General features: G+C 45.8%; 1 protein-coding gene across 3 annotated transcripts in view; it reads left to right on the top strand.

Moving 5' to 3' along the window:
• The window catches only part of LOC149307851 (adherens junction-associated protein 1-like), a 98,199-nt gene that overhangs the window by 27,977 nt on the left and 55,224 nt on the right, over nt 1-14,998 (top strand). For all 3 annotated transcript variants that reach the window (XM_089534515.1, XM_089534516.1, XM_089534514.1), the window contains exon 2: nt 10,983-11,731. In XM_089534515.1, coding sequence (XP_089390641.1) covers nt 10,983-11,731 — 749 coding nt within the window. The remainder of the gene's footprint in view (nt 1-10,982; nt 11,732-14,998) is intronic.

The following is a 14,998-nucleotide window of genomic DNA, read 5'->3' as shown; positions in this document are numbered from 1 at the left end:
ACTCATGTCTGGAACAATGGAAAGCTGGTGAGTGTGCACCAGAGATTTGTTGTTGCGCTGATGTGCCTCCAAGTTGATGCCGATTTATGGCGAACCTATGCTAGGGTTTTCTTGGCAAGGTCTATTCAGAGGAGATTCATCCTAACCTTCCAATCTTGGACAACCCTCCTAAAAACAGATATAAGAAAGAATGTCCCCAAAATAGAAGCCGGAAGTGATGTCACATCACTTTGGGCATGCTGAAATGTGTTGGTGAGCGCAAGGTGGAGTTGTCCACTTCTTGTGGACAAATGGTACAGTTGTCCACTTCTGGTGGAGACCTATGAATCTTAGCCAGGGAAGACCAACCATGTAGTGTAGGACATCAACTGATAGAAGTTCCAGTTAATGTCTAGAAATTGAAGTTCAGCACCTTCTGGAGTCTGCCTGCTTGAGGACCACTGGATTAGACCATACAGAGCTAGACCGGCTTCTTAGCTGAATCAACTAACTTGATAGAAAGCCGCCTCGCTGTGGCTCATTCGTCTGGGTTGGCATGCCCTCTTCATGATCCAGTCACTCTTAGCTGGGGCAATACGTTGCTACTCATGTGTCTCTAAATGCACACCCTTTTGGAGAAGTGACACACTGTGAGAGGACATGCGCCTCTGGCAGCACAGCGCTCTTGATGGGGAATGAGGATGAAGTTGAGTCATTGGCCAATGGCATTATGTTGGCCTTGCAATTTAAGGGTAAACATCAGGAAAGCTTGGGTCACACAGCGAAGCGTGTTTGGAATCCCTTCTCCCCTTGTCTAGCTGTGACACATTGTGCCTGGCATTAATGTAAATGTGCTCTTTTGGGTTTGCTGTGAACTCTCAGAGCTTTCTGAGGCTTCCCATTAGCCATCTGAACAGCTGGCAGCAAATGTCAGAATTCAAAGAGGGACATCACAACGCACTGGGAACCTGGTTCTGATGCAGCTCAGACTGGGATCAGACAAATCCAGAAAGAGTGAAATGCAAATAAAGAGTTGGGTTATTCATTACAGCATCCCAGGATACCTGGAGAACCCAATGGGCCTCAGCCTAATACCCAAAGCCCTATGATCATTGTAGAGAAGTACTGTAGTGTTGTGCTTGTGGACTTACGTCTGCAAAAGCTCATGCTAGTAGCTTCTTTCTTACAGCTGGTCTCAAAGGTACAGCAAGATCCCTTTGCACACTTACTATAAAGCCAAATTCAAAGATATAGTCATGTTAGTCTGTAGAATCAGTATGTAGAGAGATCTTGTAGCACCTTTGAGACTCACTGAAAGAAAGAAGTTGGCAGCAGGAGCTTTTGTAGACTTAAACCTACTTCCAAATGCATCCGACAGAGTGGACTTAAGTCTACAAAAGCTCATGCTGCTACCTTCTTTCTTTCAGCTGGTCTCAAAGGTGCTACAAGATCCCTTTGCACACTTAGTATAAAGAAGTTAGACTAGGGTTTTGGAAGCTAAGCAGGTTGAGTCCAGTTAGTACTTGGGTGGGAGGCCTGAAATTTTGCAATGCTGTTCCTGGCGGTCAGAGCTGGCAACATGGGGCTGGATAACCCAATGCCTTGACTTCTCACCAGGCAGATTCCTGTGTTCCTATATTTTTTCATTGGAGAGGGAGTGTGAGAAAGCAGACGTCACGATGCCACTTTCATTTGTAACATGTTATTCCTGCCTTGAAGCATCGCTTGGAACAATCATCTTGTCTGTGAAGCAGCCAAGGAAACAACAGAAGAGGAAAAGAAAGGTTCATTCCGAGAATGAACGGCTGGGTATTTTATTTTTTTGGCTTGCTTTGGCGACTGAAGGAGCTCAATGCCCTATCCAGCCTTGTCACACCCGGAGCACTAAAGCGACAGCCTGAGGCCAATGTGCTTGCAAAGTCAGTTTTGCTCCAAGGGGTTGCACAAAGTCTGTCCTTCCCCATGGAATAGCCTTTTATCACTCATTAAGCCAAACTGCATAATGTTAATCTTTGTCCTCATTGTGTTGCTTTTCAAATGAACTGATATCAGAATTCGCATTCACTTGCATGACAAGCTACTCTTAGCTTGGTTGACAATAAGTGCAAATGTATTGATCCTAGAGCTGGGGGTGTTGTGCGCCTTCAAGTCATTCCTGATTTATGGTGATCCTAAGGGAAGCCTATCATGGAGCTTTCCAGGCAAGATTCCTAGCCCAACTTTCAAACCACTACACAATTGCAATGGTGCACACAGGTGGAACTAGGATGGAGGAAGACCTCCACCCTCTACATTCCTGTCTGCTGGTTGCATGTATCTGCCCAGGGTGATTTGGGGCCAGGAGATGGACCCAATCCCCATAAAGAAAAAATACACTCTTCTGGATGTCCTAGGGTCCTCCAGAGGTCCAGGAGAAGGTTGCCCTTGGGGCAAGTGAGGGTCACCAAGGGCAATGTATCTGCACAAGCACATGTTTTTGGACTCTGCTGAGTTTGCTTGCAAAGCTCCTGAGTTGCCTGGCCTTCCGTCTCAGCTGTTTCAAAGGTGATTTTGCTCTGTGTCCACTGAGACCCCCATCTCATTATTCCTTCTTAATTCTTATCTCTGATAAGCTTCCCACCGAGGAGTCTCTGCAGGCCTACATTGGATTGCTGATGATCTTGTCACCAGGAAGGCAGGGAATATCTTAAGATGCACTTCAAAAGCAGCATATGTGACGTTCACAGAAATTATTCCCTTCGTCGAACTTTTCCCCATTGTTTTGATGTTTTATTAAAAATCCATTTCTGCCAGCTCCCAACCTCAGCTGCTGATTTCTTAATGTATTTCTCTCTCTCTCATTCTCTCTCTCCCCTTGACTTGATATAGTCTTCGGAGAACAGCTCCTACTCTCAGGAAGTTCTTCCTAATGTTGAGGTGGAATCTCTTTTCCTGGAGCTTGCATCCATTGTTCCGGGTCCTGTTCTCTGGAGCAGCAGAAAACAAGCTTGTTCCCTCCTCAATATGACATCCCTTCAAATACTTAAAGAGGGCTTTCATATCAGGTCTTAACTTTTTCTTCTCCAGGCTAGACATCCACAGCTCCCTATTCCTTATAAGGCTTAGTGGTTTCCATACCTTCTACCATTTTGGTCACCATCCTCTGGACACGGTCCAGCTTGCCCCCAACTGTGGTGTCTAGAACTGGACACAATATTCCAGGTGAGGTCTGACCAAAGCAGAATAGCGTTGGACCATTACTTCACTTGATCTAGACCAGTGGTTCTCAACCTTCCCTCATGTTGTGGTGACCCTCAACCCTAAAATTGCGATGTCTCGGTTCCTAAGACCATTGGAAATATGTGTTTTCCGATGGTCTTAGGGGACCCCTGTGAAAGGGTGGTCGCGACCCACAAGTTTGGAACCGCTGATCTAGACACTATATTGATGCGGCCTAGGATCATATTGGCCACCTTATAACATTCCTGACTCATGTTCAGTTGTTGCATTCCCAGCTGATGCTGAAATTCAACCTCACATGAGAAGTTCCTTTTGACACTGGTAGAGGATTGAAATAAATAAGTAGAGACGAAGCGAGCTATTTGGACTCAGGCCATTTTCATGATTACATCCTACTTTCTCTCTGTAAAACATCTCTTGGAGATGGAAATGACTTAATGACGGGAGATCTGTTGCCTTCTCCAAGTGACCCAAGCACTCCATGGCTACGCCATCCTGAAATGGATATATCAGGAAGGCAGCAAGGAGGAACCATTGAACAACAGAGGTTTTGAAAGAAAGGTGGTATGGAGATAATGTAGGCAGCTTCCCTGGTTAAAACAAAATCTCCTCTCAAATCACTGTAGTCTCTCCTTCCCAAAGCAAAACAAATGCTCCGCCACCCTTCAGCCCCACGGTAAGCATGCCTGAATCATCCTGATTATAGCAATTGCCGTAAAGCTCTTTTTGCCAAAATGGCTTTGCATGATTGCTCAGTCCATTACTAATTTGTTTTCAGGGAAAACACCTATTTTCTAGATTAGCAGCCAAGGGTAAAGTATCCCCCCTTCTTTCCTTCCTTCTTTCCTTCCCTCTCTCCCAGCTCTCTTTCGGTCCTTTTCGGTGTATATAAAATGCTTAGAGGGAGAGCAGAAAGAGGCTGATTGCTTCTTGCTTGCGTCGACTTGTTTTTATTGCTCAAGAGCGCAGGTGGAGGATACCTTTTGCCTCGGAGAAGCACATCGGGAAAGGGAGGCCACAGACGGGGAGAGCCAAATCTTCTCCGTATTTTTGATCAGAACAACCTGTCGGTTCGTGGCAATTGCAAAACACAAAGATGTGAGGAGGCAAGCTGAAAGCTAGAGTGTTTTGTCTCATGTTGGATGGCGGTTCGGTGGGTCTTGCTTTTCGCTCAGACTCAGTCTATTGAGGGTAAATAGGGTTCGGCGCCTTGAAATAGCAAATACTGTATAGACTCATGTATAAGTCTAGAAATTTAGGTTAAAAAATTGACCCAGAAAACCCTGATTCAACTTATGCATGGGTCAATATATGAGAGAGAGAGAAAGAGAGAAACCATCCCCTAGTGAAAGGCAAGAGTTCAATCCGCCCTGGAAGCACTGAACCCCTGCTACTCTCTCATCCATCCAGTCTTTAAAATGAGCACAAATAGTTACGTCTGCTGACATTTTGTAAGTTCTTTCACATTATTTTCCTTTGCTTTGTCATTTCTGTCCTTCATTTACATGCCCTTAAATTATATACTCCGACTTATCCGTGGATCGTACCAAAATCCATAATTCTGGCCCCAAAATCTGCCCTCGACTTATACATGAGGTCAACATGAGGTATTTCCTATTTCTCTGCTCCGCTGTGTTGGATATGGACATCTTTGTGTTTTAGAAGGCTTTCATGGCCAACATCCATCGTTTTTTGTGGGTTTTTCGGACTATGTGGGTATGTTCTGGAAGGGTTTATTCCTGACATTTTGCCAACACCTGTGGCTGGCATCTTCAGAGAATCCCCCTTGAAGATGCCATAGCCCAAAACCCCCACAAAAACTATCTTTGTGGGGGGTTTATGCATTATTCAAAGGTACACCTTTTCCGTCATGTTTTACCTTCTGAGGAAAACATTCCTCCCTCCATTTTGGACCTGTGTGCCATTTTAGTCCAGTGCATCTGCGTCATACGCGGGTTTGAGCATACACTTAAATCTGTGGAGATCCATGCGGGAGCGTGCAGGGTGCAAGGGGTGGCGTGTCCCATTGGAATGAATGGGGTGTGTGCTCATGGTGCATGCACGCTGTCACCATGGGCACAAGCCCCATTCAAGTGAACGGGGGTCAAGCATATGTGCTATTTGGCTTACACGGGGGTCCGGAACGGATCCCCCACATAAGCCAAGGGTGCACTGTATTTCATGCACTGTTCTTCACTGTTCTTCCCAAAGTGCATTCAAGTTATGAGATGCATTTTTAAAAAATATAAGTTTTTCCCCAGAACAAGTCAGAAGACTAGAAATGTACCAACTCGTGGCCACTGGTTCTGTGTTAAGATCTGAGAGGGTACAAGTGGCATATATTCGTTACAAAGGAGCAAATGTCTCCATCCCTCTTTGTGGCCTTTCGCTCAGTTGGAGAGGGAATGGAGAGCCTTTTCTTTATGTTTCCAGCAGAATCCGCTCCTTGAGAACACAAAATTTCCTGTATCTATCGCCGCACAATTTGGCGGTGTGTTGCCTAGACAACCAGAACTCCCACACATTGCTGTTTTATATGGAAAGACATCCTGACAGCACTCTCTCTTCTCTCATGCACACGCATGAAAGCGAAGGCTTGAGTGTGGCGCCAGATGCCCTCCTCATAGAGGATGGGGCATGATGGCTTCTCCATGCTCCCGGTTTTTAAGCTTGCAGCTGGAAATTGGGAGGCTGCATGCCACACGGCTGTCTGTCTCCTCCAGACTTTTTATGGCATGACTGGAGCAAGTGTGCTGTGAAATGGGAGGCTGATGGAGAGGATGGAGGAAACCTTGCGAGAGGGTCAGCAAACAGCTCGGTTCCTCTGGTCCTCAGCTGAATGCAATTGTTTTGGAAGTCCTGCGAAGGGAGATGAGAAGCTCTCTGCTCTCTGTCTCAAGGATGGCCCGACGTCCTCCCCAAAATGAGTTCAGCTTCTCCAAAAGCAAAGTCGAAGACTTTCATGGCCGGCATCCATAGTCTTTTGTGGGTTTTTCGGGCTCTGTGGCCATGTTGCAGAAGAGTTTATTCCTGACGTGTCACCAGCGTCTTCTCTGGAGATGCCAAAGCCACAGATGGTGGTGAAACGTCAGGAATAAACTCTTATGGAACATGGCCACAAAGTCCGAAAAACCCACAAAAGACTACTCCAAAAGCCTTGGGCCAAGAGAAAGGCAGGACTGACCACAGACACCCATGGTCTCCTTCTTCATACTCAACTTTCAACTTTCCAGCAAATGAGAGGAAAAACTTGCCTTTTCTTCTTCCTCCTCCCTCATTGCTGCTTCTTCTTCCTTCTCATTTCTTACACTTCCTCCTCTTCTTGCCCATCTTCCTCATCCTCTTCCTTCTTCTTCTCTTCTTCCCTCTCCTTCATAATAATAATAATAGCTGAGATCTTACATGAGGGAGACATTGCATAGGGGGATGCACACGTCTTGCAATGATGCCTTGTGGGTGAGTTGCAATGTTGTGCAATTGGGGCCCACAGCCTATGTGCATGTGCTGCATGGTCAAAATCTGTGTGCAACAGAGCACAAGGCATACGCACATCCATGCACAGTGTAGATCCATGCGCAGTGGGGATCCATGCACAATGCACATCCATGTACAATGGCCCCCAGAGGCACAATGCTCTGCAACCACAACCTTGGCCTGAACATGGCTGTTTCTCCTTGGCCAAAAGGGCCCAATCGCTTCCATGTGGGAATTTGCACGCATGTAAGGCACTAGCTGGATCCTGACCACTGTCACAGGTCAGACTCTTCCTTTCCAATGCAGTCTCTAAATTATATTAAAACCTTTTTCCTTTGAACACCCAGTGAGGCCCAAGGAAGGCGAGGCTGGATTTACTCTCTAAGCCTAACAGCACAAAACACACACACAACATTCATAACACAAAGATCAGTCACAGTGATAATGGATTCTCCTCAGCCAAATGATGTTGGAAATTGCCTTTCCTCTCTTCCAAAGAGATGTTTGCAGTGGACTTTTCTCCGAGGAAGAAGAAAACAAGAAAACTCACCAGGCGCAGCGCTTCTTGTTATTGCTTTATTATTGGCTTTAATTATTTTCAATCCAGTTTAAGATTACAGTTCGTCTGTAGCTTTATCTTTCCGTTTTAATTAATCGGCTTGTGACCCGCTGTTGAGTCCCAGACCGAAATCCTATTGTTACTTATGGCAAGAATAGTGCCATTGAAGCTGAGGGATTTACTCATGTACCGACTCCTCATTCAGTGGGTCTACTCTAGCCAGGAGTCTTCAGTGGGATAACAGTCCCAATTGCGGAAGAAAGTGGGCACATGAATCTGTTTTTGCCTTCCTCGTGTAGGTACACCGCTGTGTACAAGGACTACGTGGAGAACCATCTTCTTATCTGGATTTCCAGCCCATGGTGGCCACCACTCATCTACCAATGACTGCAGCATCCCTTCCCTTATTCCACTTCAAATTTAGGCATTGAGGAGGAAGGTCATTCTCCACTAAGCATCTTCTTGAAGGAAGCGAGGAGTAACTTTGTCAATTTTCTCCCCGCTGCAAGAAAGCCATACTTTCCAAAGCTGATTCGCGATCGCCTCCTCCTGTGCAAAACTCACATGGCGTTGTTTGGCGCAGCCTTTTCTGTGCAAAGCAACCACAGGCGGATTTTGCGCAGAACAATTCCTGAACCGCTGAGATTTTCATCAGTCCAGGAGTCGTTTTGTAAAAATTAATTAATTTTAAAAATTCATAAATAAATAAGTAAATATGTCACGGTTTCTCAACACTAACTCCCCACCCGGCATAGTTGTACTGTATGGATTTTTATTGTAAGCCGCCTCGATCCTGATGGAGAAGCAGGGTAAAAATAAAGTTTAATTATATGTGTGTGTGTGTGTGTGTGTGTGTGTAATAAAACTTTATTTTTACCCCGCCTCTCCATCAGGATCGAGGCGGAAATATTCCAAAAATGATCAATATATATACAGCGCGCCCACGTCATATGCAGGCGCGCATTACATGGACTTGAGCTTATGCGCTCAAGCTGCGGGGAGCACGCAGGGCGGAAGGGGCGGCATATCCCATTCAACTGAATGGGCGCATGCGCCCATGGCGGCTGTGCACCGCCGCACCGCTCCGCCGCCGTACATGAGCCCCATTGTTTCCAATGGGGCTTGAACATAGGCGGAATTTGCCTTACACGGAGGGGTCTGGAACGGATCCCCCGCGTAAGGAGAGGGCCGACTGTGTGTGTGTGTGTGTATAGAGAGAGAGACCATTTTGGGAATATTTTCAAATATTCAATAAAAAAAGACTGAGGGGTGCCATGTTTGCCCATTTTAAATACCGAAAGGTCTGTCACATGAAGACAGGGCAGGGCTGTTCTCTTCTGCCCAAAAGGCAAGACCAGATCTAATGGCTTTAAGTTACAGGAAGGTCGGTTCTGATTGAACATTGGAAAGAACATCTTGAAAAGGAGAGCATTTTCTCAATAGACCCAATGGCCTGGAGAGATAGTGGTGTGTCTCCTTCTCTGGACGTTTTTGGAAAGAGGCTGGACTGCTCCTAGAAGAGGATGCTCTAGCTCAGTGGTTCCCAAACTTTGGTCCTCCAGATTTTTAGGACCAGCTCCCAGAATTTCTGATTATTGGTCAAGCTGGCTAGGTCTTCTGGGAGTTGAAGTCCACAACATCTGGAGCACCAAATTTTTGAGAAACATTGCCTAGCATTGAGTGAGGCGGTTCAACTCGATTGCGCATGAGGCCCCTTCCAACTCCACGATTCTGTGATCCGGTCCCTTCTTTGCTCTGCCCTTCCTCATGAATCATGGATTGCCTCTGCGAAGAACGAGGCAGATCCAGCTGACCTTTCATTTCTTGGACGTTGCGCCTGGCCCTGACCGCATTTCCATAAAAAGGATTTTTGCAGCCCTGTCGGCGCACAGCCAGATCCCCGTGAGATCTCTTAATGACCTGCGTGACCAGGTTAGCATTGGCCGCATGTAACGCCAAGTCAGCAAGCCATAATGCAAAACCATTCTCCTCTTCCCCTCTAGCTTTCTTTTTTCATCATATTATATATATATATATATATATATATATATATATATATATATATATATAGTCTATCAGAAGTGCTGGATGAAAGGCAGTGACAAGGGGTGATCTCAAGATTACAATACAATGCAGTGAGTCAGGCGAGTTGTTGCTGAGAAGGACAATGGTGGCGCTTGGCGACTGTTGGAAGTGAGAGATACATAACAGTTCCTTCTCTTTCCAGAGCACTGTGAATACCAGCTGTTATCAAACTGCAAAATCATAAGACCAAGGGAGGGTTGATATGGCACTATGTCTTCCTCTCCTCCTTTTCCCAAGGGCTAGCTTGATCTTAACATGGCGGGAGCGCAGTTTGGCAAAGCACCTTCGGAGATCGAAAGGGCCAGAATCTCCCAGCCAGTTTGGAAAAGATCATTTGAGACTAAAAAATCCCCCAAATCCCCCATCTCTGGAAAGTTCCTTTGGGACTAGAAGTCCCAGAACCTGTCAGGATTTGCATGGCCCTTCAGAAAAGCAGCAGGCCAGAATCCTATTGAGGACTTCAGTCTTTGCAAGTGGACTTATGCATATGGGAATTAGAATTGGGTAATTTCGTAACATCTGTGATCAGTAAAGGACTGCTATTACTTTACTACATGGGCAAGCCGGCAATGTAACCAATGCACAATGGGACTGATGCACAATGGGATCGAAACATATGTGTAATGGGACCAATAACATTGTGCATCAGTCAGGACACTGACTAGTATGTTGTGTACGCTGTGTAAATTTACAGCGCTTTATAAATAAAGGTTAATAATAATAATAATAATAATAATAATAATAATAATAATGTTAGAGGCTTCTGGCCACTGTTTTAATGCTCTGTATACCAACCTCATTCATTGTGCTAATGCAATTCACTACTGCAGCAATGATGGACAAGGCTTTTGTCTTTGCAGAACATAGGAGTGCAAAGAGATGTGGCAGGGAGGAAATTTGCCAAAGGATTGTCCCTTCTTACACACAACAATAAAACAAGTAGTGTTTTCCCTCCCTAACTCAAGTTGGATTCTCTTGTTTGTGTTCTCGCACATTGTTTCTTTGCAAAGATTTATATATTGCTTAGATCCCAACATTTCAAAGTGGTGTCTGTTGTTAAAATGTAATGTAAAAATACACAGAATGACTGCAATTTTTAAAATGAGGTCCAAGGAACTGAAGTTGGGTGGGATGGAAGAGAGAAAGTTTGCTTAGATAAGTCCAAATTAAGTAGGTTCAAGTCTATGGAGTTTATCATATGAAGGAGATCGGGGGTTTATCTCATGAATATCCTGGAAAAAATGCATAATTACGTGAAACGATTTCACATGACGGCGCACAAAACCTACCATTAAAGTGGTCACAAAGAAGCATTAACGTGCATCTTTTTACTTCTGAGATTTCAGCGACAATGTATTTCTGATACCACTTTATTTGCGCAATTGCATGTGGTAACCATTTGCGCAATTACTTGCCATTTTCGCTTTCTTTGCGGGATGCTTTCAATGCACTTTAATCTCTCCTTAATGCCCAAATTAGCCCTAGTATGATAAACCCCTATGAAAGCTCATGCTACTGACTTTTACCTTTCAGCTACTCTCAAAGGTTCTACAAAATCCTTTTACATACTGAGTTTTCTAGACTAACACAATCTTTGAGTTAGATAAGTATGTTTTAAGAAATTATTGTTTGCTTCTGTCTAATGCGCCCGCATCTCTCTCCGCAGGTCAGGTTATCCTGTACGAAGCCATGCTTGGATTTTAATAGCCATGTTTCGACTTGCCATGGATTTCACCTCTTGTGACTCTTTGGGCCAAGGCCATAGACACCCCTTGTTGCAAAGACCCGCTCTCCGGTACGGATTCCCTCACGGCCCTTTGTGGAGTCTTAGATCCGGGCAGCAAGCGAGGGCTCATGGGATTGCGAGGCACCACGTGTTTCCCTATTTAGAACGCTCTAGCGGGCAGCTGCCCAAAACGTATCATTCCAAAAGGCTACACAAAGCCACGGACCTCCTCTGGAAAAGCGGGCAGCCGGAACGCTTGGCCGCTGTGAAATCAGGACTATTCCTGCTGGCCTCTGGGAGAACAGAGTCCTTGAAACGGAGGAAAAGGTACCTCCGGGCCATCGGCAAGCCCACCATGGAGCCGGAGGTGATCGTCTGGGGGTCGACCAGTCCGTTGGATCCCCTCGAGAGCAGCACCTTCCCGGGGATTTACGAGAGCACCACCACCACCTCTGTTTTACAACGTACCACCATGACCACCACCATGACCACCACCACCATGACCGCCACCGTCACAACCCCTACCCCTGCCGCTTCCACGACAGTCCAGCCCAAAGGGCCTGGCCCTGGATTTAACACCCCCAGGAAAAACCCAGGTGGGGTCAGCACAATGGGACCACCGGCCACCTCTGACGGCAACAGGAAAGAGGTCGACGCTCCTCCACCGAAGACACCAGGAGATAGTTCAGGTAGGTTGGGATCCATGTTTCATGGGGGTCTTCTTGTGGGCATGGCATGCTTGTTTCTTGCTGTGTTGACCTGGGCCACATAGGAGGGGGAAAATACAGGTTGTCCTCATACTTGTTGATATGGAGATGGACACGTTCTGGGGATCTGGGGTCAATTTCCCTGGGGGCTGTGTGGGGTACAAGAAGGAAAGTAAGCTAACAGACTGGAAGTCACCAGGTGTTCACTCCCAGTTAGGAAACATTAATGGATGCTTCAAATGCAATGTGTTTAAAAAGGGAAATCACTGCTCCTTGAGGCTGGCAGGAATGCAATTAATCTTCTACTCATTTATGGCAGGCAGCATGATTCCCATCTCTTCATATATTTCTGTTTCTATATCTATGTTTATGTGTTTATGGAAAGATAAAGTTAAAGACACATCAATGTTTAGGGTGTAAAGAATATTCACGGATTTTCTCAGATTCAGTGAAGGCATTGGGGAGGGCTTAGGAGGATTGTCTCAAATTTTGGACTGGATGGTCCTTGGGGTCTCGGACTTTCAACACCCAATGGCCCCGATGCAGAATGGTCTTCATGCCCAATTAATGCCCTTGTTCAATGGTCACATTGACTCTGTTGCGCACTGTGTCCCAATGTGCAATGGAAGCTCCCATTGTGAAACAGTACATCTTGCACAATGCTCCATTTTGCATGGTTGCTATTTTGCTAGCATAGTTGTGTATCATCTCAATGACACATTTCTGTCGCTGTACAGTTATGCATTGTAGAGTCTGATACGGCAACTGGGTCATTATATTTTATATATCTTTTATTATTTGCTTGTGCTTTTTCTCCCTGCGTTATGTCTTGCCGACAGCCTACAGTCACGGGCGATCAATTTATTATTGGCATTTATCTCCCGGTCTCAATTTGTTGACATTTATCCGCTCGTGTCTGAAAAGTTCGGCCGGTGCAAAATGCGGGCCATCAATCCCCCTTTTTCTCTTTCCTAAGCCTCCAGCTGCCTTCGTTTTAAGAGACTGCAGGCGGGGAGTGGTTTAGTGGTATTTTAAAAAATTGATTACTGTTGAAAATGGAATTAAATATCAGTTTCAAGAAAAGATTTCAGCCACGGAGCAAGCTGGAATTTGCTCTGATCCTTCATCTTTATGTAAGGAGTTCTCCGGGGGTTTAAAGGGGGCTTGTCTCTAAAGCTTTGTAAATCTGGGCCACGTCGGCATAATCAAATGTAAACCCTTTCCTTGTTCCTTGGATTGCTCCCCACCGGAATCGCTCAGACATGGGCAAAGAAGTGGGCTTTCACTTTATTGGGAATTAGGTTTGCCGTCCCTGAAGTTAAACCAGAGAGGCTCACATTTGAAGTAAATTAAATTGCAGAATTGCTGGTCACTGGGAAAAATAGAGAGAGAATGGAATTGTTTGGGATTTTACAGTATAATCTATACCCGGATTAATTTCTCTAATGGAGCTGTCTTCTGGAAGAACAGATATTAACGTACTCCTGTCTCTGAATACAGAACTAGTCATTAGAGGAGATGTATGGGCTCTTGCTATAACCAGAAGGCTTCTCTCTCTCCCTCTTTCCAACTCAGGAAGAAGAAGAAGAGCAGGGGAATGTAATGGGAAGGAGGTTGACCAAGCGATCCCTCGGAGTAGTTAATTCTTTAATTGTATTTTTTAAAACTTGGGGTCTAGGCCAACTTTCTCCCAATGTGGGAGCCAAAATGTTTTGGATCCAGATTCCTCCCTTACCTTGCTCTCTTCTTCCAGAGATGACAGGCAGCTGCCTTACAACATTTGTTGTTGTGGTTGTGTGCCTTCAAGTCATTTCCAACTTATGGCGATCCTCAGGTGGATCTAGCATGGGGTTTCCTTGGCAAGATTTGTTCAAAGGAGGTTTGCCATGGCCTTCCCCTGCAGCTGAGAGAGCGTCACTTCCCTAAGGTTACCCATTGGGTTTCATGGCCAAGCTGGGAATCAAACCCTGGTCTCCGGAGTCATGGTCCAATGTTCAAACCAGTCCCATCTTGTCCATGAAACCCATGTGGCCAAGTCCCATGCTCTCAGACTCGTGGGAAAGCAACGGCAAACCTCCTCTGCACAAACCATGCCAAGAAAATGCCATGATAGGGTGGTTGTAAACTGGAAACGACTAGAAGACACAACCACAACAGCGGGAGGAGGAAGCCCCAAATCGGGTATAGGTGTCGTGAAAGTTTGGACCCAATTTGGGGGTTTGAAGGACACAGCAAGCCCAGAGGACACAGGGTGAGACGCCCATGTAGACACCCTAAAGTTAAGTATTGTTGCTGTTGTTGCTGTTGTTGTTGTGTGCCTTCAAGTCGTTTCTATCTTATGGTGGCCCTAAGGCCACCTATCATGGGGTTTTCATGACAAGATTTGCTCAAAGGAGCTTTGCCATTGCCTTCCTTTGAAGCTGGGAGAGTGTGACGTTTTAGGGCTGAGCTGGAAATTGAACCCTGGTCTCCAGAGTCATTGCCTAACACTCAAACCACTGGGCCATGCTGGTTCTCAAGTTACGTTAGATAAGTAGCTGATCTGGAAACTTGGTCCATGTTTCTACAAACGTTTCCACCCATTTGAGTGACTCGCTCGGTCCGAGGCCTGACAAAGGGTCTGAGGGTGGATGGATGGATGGGGCAAGAGCTCCACGTTGGTCCATGCGGAACCACGTTTTCTGACCCTGGCCGCCAACTTTTCCTGGAGGGACCTCCATAGCGAGGTGCATCAATCCATGAACCAGGCTTTCTGGAGCTTTGTTGCTAATAGCAACACATTCCCGACTTGCGTTTGAAGTGGCGCGATTTCCACCCACACACACCTTCCTACCGAGAAAACACTCGCGTAGCGTTGGGAAGAAACCCCAAAGGGCAAGTCTTCTGGAGTCTTTCTCAGCAGCTTGGAGGTGAGAAGCTAAGGACGGTTTGCCATTTGCTCCAGTGCAGAGGAAAAATGACAAGGTTTTGCTGTTTGTACATAAAACACACATTTTTATAACAAACTTATAAAAACCAAGCCACGCTTGATCAATAAGACACAATGTGTAATCTTGGCTCCCGTTACACGATGTTATGCCTTGTTATACATTATATCGTGTACCGTGGAAACAAATAGAAATGGAGAGTCGGAGGAACCTGAAAATATAACGTATGAAGCTGCCATGGAAGAGGTTTCCCGCTGCTCTTCTGTATGAACCTACCATTTTGGTCATGCATCATTCGTCCCATCCTCCATGATGGACAGTT

Source organism: Sceloporus occidentalis, unplaced genomic scaffold, assembly GCF_023333645.1.
Source record: "Sceloporus occidentalis isolate IW3139 unplaced genomic scaffold, rSceOcc1.0.p SCAF_8, whole genome shotgun sequence".
In the NCBI taxonomy this organism is placed as follows: Eukaryota; Metazoa; Chordata; class Lepidosauria; order Squamata; family Phrynosomatidae; genus Sceloporus; species Sceloporus occidentalis.
This window is presented reverse-complemented; position numbering and strand designations above follow the sequence as displayed.